This window comes from Xenopus laevis, chromosome 9_10L (assembly GCF_017654675.1).
Source record: "Xenopus laevis strain J_2021 chromosome 9_10L, Xenopus_laevis_v10.1, whole genome shotgun sequence".
Classification (NCBI taxonomy): domain Eukaryota; kingdom Metazoa; phylum Chordata; class Amphibia; order Anura; family Pipidae; genus Xenopus; species Xenopus laevis.
The window spans coordinates 52589175-52598868 of NC_054387.1; the positions used below are offsets into that span (position 1 = coordinate 52589175).

Consider the following 9694-nt stretch of genomic DNA (forward strand, 5'->3'; position numbering starts at 1 on the left):
TACAGGAGGCTATGTTTCGCAGTACATATGTTTTGTTATGCAGCTAAAGATTTCCTTCAAACCAGTAAATTAAAAATCATCACCTGCTTTAAGGCCACTCGGAGCAACATCCAAGGAGTAGGGGAGCAACATGTTGCTCACGACCCACTGGTTGGGGATTACTGGTATACAGAATTTAAAAAGTCACAATACAAGGCTGATTAGTAATTAATTCAGATGACATAGAAACCAGTGCAGTCAGCATAAAAATTGAATAGTCAGCCATATAGCATCAGCTTCTATGACAGACAAATGTAATTTTTTGTTGGATGACTACCAACAACCGCCAAAGACCAAAGATGCCCTAACAAGATCCAAGATGGCAATGGCAGAACTAGATATTACTGGGCCCCACAGCAAATTCTTTTTCAGGCCCCCAAAATGTTGAGTTGTTTTACAAATATTTATTGCAGGGTTTGCTTCCTCTTTAGTTACGCCAATGCAAGATAGGGGGCTGCTAGGGACAACTTTGAAGGTCTGGACCATTACTGTTATAGCAATGCTGAAGCTCTGGGCTGGTACTATACTTCAGTATAAAAAATACAGCAGTTATAGCTATATTCATTTTTAGGATTTAGTTCTACTTAAACCTAAACAGTGACATCAAAATTGGCTGCAGAGATAAAGGGTGGCATTTGCTGGGGTATCCATTGGGACACAGCCCATACATTATTTACTCTCCTGGGGTGACGTTTGTTGGGATAATTTTGTTACATTAGATTGCCTCTAGGGGGCTTGTAATGATCAGTCCCAGAACCACAAGCCTGGAAGACTAGAGAGCTTTTTCAATTTCAGAAGTGTAGTAGCAGGCAAATAACTAGATGCATAGTGGCCTGGTGCAGTTGCACCTCCTTCTTCCCTAACGCACTGAAGCTGAATTGTGAAGGGTTTTCCCCTTTTGGAGCTTTCTTTCTCATCTTAACACAATAAAGGTCAACCTGTCATGTTTTTTACCACATCATGTTCCTTGTAAGACCAGTTTCAGAGGGTGAAAAGAAAGAGAAAATGTGTTTTTCATTCAATCTCGGTAGACTCAGCCATGGAGTTAGCTGCTGTGAGAGAAGAGCTAACCTGCTCCATCTGCCAGGAGGCTTATAAAGATCCCGTAACGCTGGTGTGTGCTCACAACTTCTGCCTGCACTGTATCAGCCGCACCTGGGACAGCCAGTGGGAGAGAGAGGCAGAATGCAGCTGCCCTGAGTGCCGACAAACATTCTACAGGAGGCCAGAGCTGAAAAAAAACTTGACACTGTGTAAAATAGTGAAGGCGGTCATGGGCAATCAACCAGAGCCGAAGGACACTGGTATGTTCTGCACCTACTGCCTCCATGCTTCCGTAACAGCCTCCAAAACATGCCTACTGTGTGAAGCCTACTTGTGCCCTAACCACCTTAGGGTGCATTGCAAGTCAGGTGAGCATGTCTTATCTGAGCTCAGTTCTTCTTCCTGCGTGGTCCATAAGAAGTTGCTGAACTACTATTGCTTTGATGACAAGATTTGCATCTGTGAGTCCTGCTGCTGTGAGAGGCAACACAAGGACCACTATCAGAAGCATGTAAGAGTGGCCTCTAAAAACCGCAAGAATGAGCTCCAAAAATTCCTGGAGAAGCTGATCTTTAAGAACAAGGCAATAGAGAAGAAGCTCCAAAGACTGCTGGATCAACGCTATAAGGAAGAACCAGGTAGAGGGATATGGAACAGGAAACCCCCCTTTCCAGCCTTTGAGCATATTTACTCTCTCAAGACCAAGAGGGGCCAATTGATTAGTAAGATCCACCATATTAAGTTGTTGTGCAACACGGAGAACCCCTTAACAGTTTTACAGGGATGGGAGCCAGATAACGTGGATTATTGTGAAGTTGAAAGTGACCAGGAAAATGACCTGGCGTTGAAGGACTTGCTGGTCACCGCAGTGATTGGTTTGCACAGAAGAAGAATATTCTTAACTGAAGACAGCAATGACACAATCTTGGATATAAACACGGCCGGCAATTACATGACTCTGTCCGATGACCTAAGGGCTGCCTCCTGGTCAAAGACCAACAAATACCGCCCGGAAACACCTGCAAGATTTTGGTGTGCTCAGGTCTTGAGTAGCAGGAGTTTCTCCTCTGGGCGCCATTACTGGAAGATTGAGACCAGCAATCCAGGGAACTGGATGGTGGGAATGGCCTACACCAGTATCAAGAGGAAAGGGGATGAGTCCAGAATGGGGTACAATGACAAGTCCTGGGTGCTGACCAGAGGGGATAAGGGGTATTCCATAATACACAATGCTAGGGAAGTCATACTGCCTCATACATTCTCCAATGAAGAAATAGGGATATACCTAGAGTTTGAGGGTGGGCGCCTCTCTTTTTTTGAACTGAGTGACCCAATCAGACACTTGTACACCTTTACTGCTACCTTCACCGAGCCGCTCCATATAATTCTCTCGGTCCATAGCGGCTGGGTACGACTTTAGGGGTTTCCAGGAATCTGTTGTTGGAATGAACTTTTAGTATGTTGATAATATGTTCCAGTTTCTACCACAAGAGGGTTACTACAGCTCACTAACTGGGTGAAGAACAGAAGTAAAGGTGCAATTCAAACAAATATAGAGGGAATATGCCTTTAACTGTTTGTTTGTGTGCTGTTTTGTTGAGTCGGCAGTTGGACTTGACAGGAAACTGCAGTCTTGTTTTCCCTGTGTGAAGGTCACGGATATGATTGGCTACCCACCTCCTACTGTACTTCTGGAAGAGGACAATTAGGACACACCTGCTGCTCCAATAATGATGCCATTTTCAAAGGTAACATAGTAGAGGACGTTGAAAAAAGACTTACACCCATCAAGGTCAACATTGTGTCTAAGTGAATCTGCAGTTTTAGCCCAAAGGGAACATAACCCTTATACAGGGTGCCTACATTATTTATTGTGTAATATGTAATGAGGCCAATGTTTCCTTTACAAAATATAATATATTCAGTTGAAGCACAGGGAGCCCTTTCACACATTCTGTAGCTAAAGGAGTGGTTCACCTTTAAGTTAACTTTTAGTATGTTATAGAATAGTCAATTCTAAGCAACTTTTTAATTGCTCATCATTTATTTTTTATAGTTTTTTTTAATTATTTGCCTTTTTCTTCTGACTCTTTCCAGATTTCATATGGGGGTCACTGACCCCATCTTAAAAAAGCTCTGTAAGGCTACACATTTATTTTTATTGCTACTTTTTATTACTCATCTGTCTATTCAGTCCCTCTCCTGTTCATATTCCAGTCTCTGATTCAAATAACTTCTGTTTGGATTCCTTGCTTAAATGTGAGCTTTAGTTGCATAAAAAACCATGAGTACTGCCAAAGAGAACCTCTTATAGGCTGCCAGTTCACATAGGGGCTACCAATAGCCAATCACAGCCCATATTTGGCACCCCAGGAACTTTTTGCATGCTTGTGTTGCTCCCCAACCTTTATTTACAATTGAATGTACAGTAGCTCGGACCCCTGCTCTACATCATACTTAAAGTTAATCCAAAGATGAACAACTCCTTTAATGAAGTTGCAAAGATTACATGGAAACCCCCACTCGTAGTTACTTTTATGAAGCTGTCATTACTTAAAAAACACCTCCAGAGAAAGAAGACCATTGCAAACCGATTTAGCTGATGTCTTGGATGTCAATATTTCGGTATGCAAACTATGGAATTTACATACATCATTTTCTGACAGTACAAAGTCAAAGTAAACACTGAGCAGCAGGGAGAAAATATCAAAGAACAGGGGATTTCCAGCAATGCCATGAATTTTGCTTATCGTTTGACTTGGAAAGCACCTCTATGTCCCCGTTAGGGTGCAGGCAAGTTCATTGTATTTCAATTTCCAAAGTACAGTTTTTGTGTGCAGTTCCCAATATCCATTCATTGTACATTATCTGTGATTTTAAATGTCATTGCTATTGAAAGCAGCATTGGTTCCTTTCTATTATCTGGTCCCGTCTCTGGAAACAATATAACAGTAATCCTTTTCCACCAGGTCTGTTACTCAACTGGCTTCTGCAACATTGTTTCAGGACAGAGAACAGAAATCACTGCTTGAAATGCAGTTAAAAAACTGATGCACACCAGGATGCATGTCACATGATTAACTATTTAAATGCTATTGATTGTCCTGTTAGATTCATCTATGCAATACATCCAGTAAGAATACAATTCCTGGATGTGGAATTTATAGTGGAAGGTGACCACTTAGAATACACCTTTTTCAGCAAATCAACAGATAGGAAAACACTTTTGCATTATGAAAGCTGCCATCCCAGCCACCTGAAAAAGCACTACCGATCAGCCAATTTTGCAGAGTTTTAAGGAATAATTCCAATTACCACCCGTGTAAACAGCAAATTGATGCAATCTGGAATAGATTTATTGTTAAAGGGTACCCAGCCAAGGCCTTTTACATTTCCAACCCTGCACACCATCTACTGTTTCTCTTAATTGATAGTTGGTGCTCCCTAATTCACATTTAATTATATACCCAGACAAGGTGTTGCCACGAGCCTTAGATACTGCAAATAAAAAATGTACAGAGAATAGTGTGTTTGAAAAACGCAAACCAGGACTTGTGTTTTGCACTAAGTATAATACGGGCAGGGCCGCCATTAGAAATCATGGGGCCCCGTACAACAAAATTTTCGGGGCCCCACCCCAGATCCCACCCACTCCACCCAAGCCTCATTTCATCCCGCCCAAAGACCACACAGACATCAGCGCTAAAAAAGTTACCCCCCCTACACACAAGTTATAAAAAGATATTGATAGTCAGGGCCCCCTTTTTTAAAAAAAAAAAAAACATTGGTGCAACGGCCCCCCTTACAAGTTAAAAAAAAATTGGGCTCCAAAAAATATTTTTTAAAAAAACATTGGTGCCAGGGCCCCCCTTACAAGTTAAAAAAAATTGAGGCCCCAAAATTCTTTTTTTTTTTTTTAAAAAAACATTGGTGGCAGGGGCCTATAGAGTATTAAAATAATAAATTGGTGGCCAGGGGATTAAAAAAAAAAAAAACCCACATTGGTGTTCAGTTGAATTGAACTCATGGCTTCAGGACTTCAACTTCACCTCCTTTCGTGACTTCGGGTCTTTTCGTCACTTCAGGACTTCAATTTTGGCTGTTTTCGTGACTTCGGGTCTTTTCTCCGCTTCGGGACTTCGGCTATTTTCATGACTTTGGGTCTTTTCGCCGCTTCGGGAGTTCGGCTTCAGCTGTTTTGGTTGCTTCGGGTCCTTCAGCACTTCCGCATTTCGGCTGTTCAGGATGGCCACAGGCTTCGGCGCTCTCAAGGGGGGCCCCTTTCAAAAGTGCAGCACTGCCGGGCCCCCCTTCATGCCTGGGCCCGGGACACTTGTCCCCCCCTGATGGCGGCCCTGAATACGGGTACTAAGGCACTTGGGGATGTTATTAAGAAAGAGTGGAATAAAATTCGGGCAGACAGTGATTTGGCTAAAATCTTACCGGAACCCCCTATAGTCAGTTATAAGTATGGGACCAATTTGTGTGACCTGTTGGGTCAAGACTGACCTGGTTGATTGTTATGAAACCAAAGGGAGAAATACATGGCTAACAGATTAAAGCCTGGGTGTTTTTGGTGTCCGAGTTGTACATTATGTCGCTATATGACACTTGGCGTTTCCTTTTTACACCCTCATACAGGGAAACGCTTTTTGATTCACCAGGGCCGGAACTAGGGGTAGGCAGAAGAGGCAGCTGCCTAGGGCGCAACAATTGAGGGGCGCTGGGCAGCTACCTCTTCTGCCTACCCCTAGACCTGGCTGCGCTCCTCTAACAGCACTTATGCATGCCATCGTTGACGCACATGCACACAATCGTGTCGATGCGAACACCAGCGTCGTTGCGCATGCGCACACCAGCGTCGCCATTCATGCGTGCACCAGAGTCAGCACACATCGAGCTACAGGGGAAGGAGTGGGCGAGCTGGCCAGCTAGGTTGCCTAGGGCGCCCAGCCAGCCTGGCCCGCCTCTGTGATTCGCCATCATATTACATGCACCACCACACATATAATTTATTTGATTACATGCCCATGTGGTCTAGCATATGTGGGTAAAGCAGACCAAACCCTGAGGCTGCGGACGGACGGGCAACGCTCTGCTATAAGTACGGCCTTTAGAGATGGCTTTACACCTAAACCATTGGCTAAACATTTTCTTGAACATGGCCACAGAATGCCCACCTTCATATATATATTAAGTATATTGCCATCAATCACATCAATCACAGAGAGGAGGAGATAGATCTAAAGTGTTTTGGATCAAGAAACTGAACACTGGCACCGTTAGGGTTAAATGACCATTGTTCATTTATATGCTTTTTGAATCAGCGCTGATATTTCTATTCTTATCTTAAATCTTTGATAAAGTTTCTAAATTGTTACTATTTATGGAATGAATAAATCATCTTTAGATAGAAATGCCACTTAGTTGATACAAGTGTTACTAGTTTGTAACAGAAGATTTATAAATTGTTCAGGCAAATTTTCTCTGCGTAATTTAGTGGATTATGTTTGTTTTTATCTATATTCTCCTCTCCAGCTTATCCCCGCAAGTATAACTTTAGATGAATGAATATGTACCAAGCTATGGAGCAGGGTCAAATACCCAATTTATACATATTAGGGGCAACCACATGTGGGCAGGAACAATTTATCTATAAAAGTGTTGTTTTTAATTGAACATTTGGGTCTTGACAAAGGTCTTAAACAGAGACTGAAACGTTGACCTGATCTATTTTAAGAAATGTATTAAATAAAATTAACTATTTTTTAATATCTTATAAATCGTGGTGTGCATCTATTTTTCTGGTATTTTTTATATGGAAGCACGTATGGGTCATTGTTTGATACACAGAATGGAGTGCTGGAAAGAACTGTTGGACTATATATCTATATCTATCTATCTATCTATCTATCTATCTATCTATCTATCTATCTATCTATCTATCTATCTATCTAGTAAATCCAATATGCCAGCACTCAATCCACAATGGTTTATACAAGGTGCAGGATCAAAAAAATGGTTGTATATCATATAAAGGGATCAGCACTCTCTGTAGGTGAAAAAAATTCAAAATGTATTCAATCATGGTGATTTTTTTTCCCACCTACCGAGAGTGCTGATCTATTTACTGCCAATTTAAATATCACTAATAACATCTTCAAGAAATGTATTAAAAAGTGCATAGCACATATATAAAAAGCATTTTGTTTATAATTTCTATGTTTAAACAATAAAACACTTCTACTGCTAAAATCACCATGTAATGTAACACTGTTTCAATATCCTACTTTTACTGTCACTTTTCACTTCATTGTCACAGTGTTAAACATTATTGCAGAAAATGAGCACAATTGACAGGCCTGCTCTGAAGCTCTATCCGTCTCTATCCAATGTTAATTGATGTGTCAAGTATGAATACTACCACTCATTGTACCACTTGTAAGTTCTAGATCCGGGCCCTGCTAATGTATAGGAAATAGCTTCTAATGCATATTTTTTGCTACAGAGCGCAATACTGTGAGCAGAATAAAAAACCTAGTAATTTTTTTTGGGGGGGGGATAATGAGATGATTTAATTAATATTTTAAAGTTGGTAAAAAAACATGGTGATGTCTGTGCTTTGCTATAGTAGATATGCCTCTCTGATTATTCTAGGTTTAGACAGTGAGGAGCCAAGGAGGAGCCAAGGCTCCTACTGGTTTTTCATTCAGGAAATATTCAATGTAATGTGTGTGTGTGTCACTTATGATGCAAGATTGCTAGTAACATAGGGTAAATGTTAAAATTTAGAGTTAAAAGGTATGAGACTGGGGCACTAGTGCTGATTCAATAAACCCCCCCCCCCCCAGACACAGCAATAAGTTATTATTGTCTGAGCAGACATAATAAATGGGACTACAAATCCCATCATTCCCCACCAGACACCAAACTCATCAATCATTCCAGGGGCCAAGAGGGATTTCCATGGATATTCTGAACAGACAAAGGATAAGGATAGAGGGGACAGGTGGGATTTGGTTGCATCTTGCTAACAATGAGAATGGCTTGTGGAGAGCTAATAACTGCTATTACAGTGAGTGTAATTAGTGTGCAACTCCCTCCCAGAAATTCCCTCTTCCTTATTATTATCAGGGCATTTGCATGATAATTAATCCTCATTTGCACATTTTTGGAAAGGTATCATATCAGATTTGCAAGATATAAATAAACTCCTGCTGGGGAGGTACAGGAATGGGGATACAATGGCACCTGTTGCGGATTCACATGACACATACAGTACATATTAATTCTGTGACTGGTTTGGGCTCTTGAGACCATATTGGTAAAACATCAATGTGTGTGTGCATTTTACAAAAAAGAAAAATCAGATATGAAACAAAATAAACAGCACAGGCATATTTGTGTCAAAACTATGTGTGATAAAGAAATGTGTAAAGAATCACATTCTTAAATGCCCATCCTCTTTTAAACAGCAGTCCTGCCCTGCTTTATGGCTGAGATTCCAGCTATCTTTATAACAGAGTATTCTGTTACAGCAACACAGACCCTATCTGATCCCCATTGTAAGCAGCAGTCCTGCCCTGCTTTATGGCTGAGATTCTAGCTATCTTTATAACAGAGCATTCTGTCACAGTGACACAGAAGGATGGAGAATATTTGTATACTGGGCAAATTACCAAAATGAAGGAGGAAAGAGAATACATGTTTAGGTAAAGGGACTCAATGAGAATGAGGATGATTGGGAGTCTTTTGAATAGGCTAATTCTCTTGAAATGGAGGGAAAAAGATTTGGTGAGGAGAAACAAAGAAGGTAAAAAATCTAAATTGCCAGAACAATCTCTTACATTGTCAATTTCCAATATGTGTAGCATTAAATCCCCAAAGGCTAGATTTGTAACATATGTTAATCTCTAATCTTCTGATGCAGATATAATCTTTTTACAGGAGACAAGATTAACAACAAAGGCTGCTAAGGGTAAGGTCACACTGGGAGATTCGGGGAGATTTAGTCGCCTGGCGACTAATCGCCTCTTCTTTGGGGCGACTTATCTCCCCAAACTGCTTCCCCCGTCTTCTGCCTGCTAGAATGAAAAATCGCCGCATGGCACTTGCGGCGCTTCATTTTCCGAGGTCGCCTGAAGTTGCCTCACGAGGTAGCAATGCGAGTGCCATGCCGCAGGGTCTTTGGACCTTCTTTTTGGTCAACTGCAGCTGAGCCGGCAGGAGTTGGGATGCTTTTTATAAGTAATGAGGAGATTATTGTTAAGAAAGTCATTTAAATACAAGAAGGATGTTAAATTTAGAAACAAAGAGTTGGTTATGTGTATGGCCCACCAGTGGCCCACCAGCATATTCTGAAAGGAGGTCCCTTTTAGAGGAAATGCAACCTTTTTTATGCACTTCTGTTGCAATAATTTTAGCTGGAGACTTTAATCAAGTCCTACGTGCTAAAGACAGGTCAGGAAGATTTAATAAGAGTGAAGGGGCTTTTTTTGGAGAAGGTGGTATCACAAGCTGACCTGATTTGACATTTGTACCTGGGGAGGAAGGAAAGCTTATTACACTTATTTCTGCTCAAGCAGAAGTAGTAGAATCGAATTCTTTAGGT

The 9694-nt window shown here is 41.2% G+C and overlaps 1 protein-coding gene across 1 annotated transcript; it reads left to right on the forward strand.

The window, feature by feature from the left end:
* Window positions 1–408: 408 nt before the first annotated feature.
* Window positions 409–3048, forward strand: LOC108701186 (E3 ubiquitin/ISG15 ligase TRIM25). Its single transcript, XM_018235483.1, has one exon. It carries the CDS (start codon window positions 1079–1081, stop codon window positions 2501–2503), a length of 1425 nt encoding a protein of 474 aa, XP_018090972.1. The 5' UTR covers window positions 409–1078; the 3' UTR covers window positions 2504–3048.
* Window positions 3049–9694: the final 6646 nt, after the last annotated feature.

Excerpts from the sequence above, each read along its gene's own strand:
- LOC108701186 (XM_018235483.1), top strand. The coding sequence starts at position 1,079 with ATGGAGTTAGCTGCTGTGAGAGAAGAGCTAACCTGCTCCATCTGCCAG.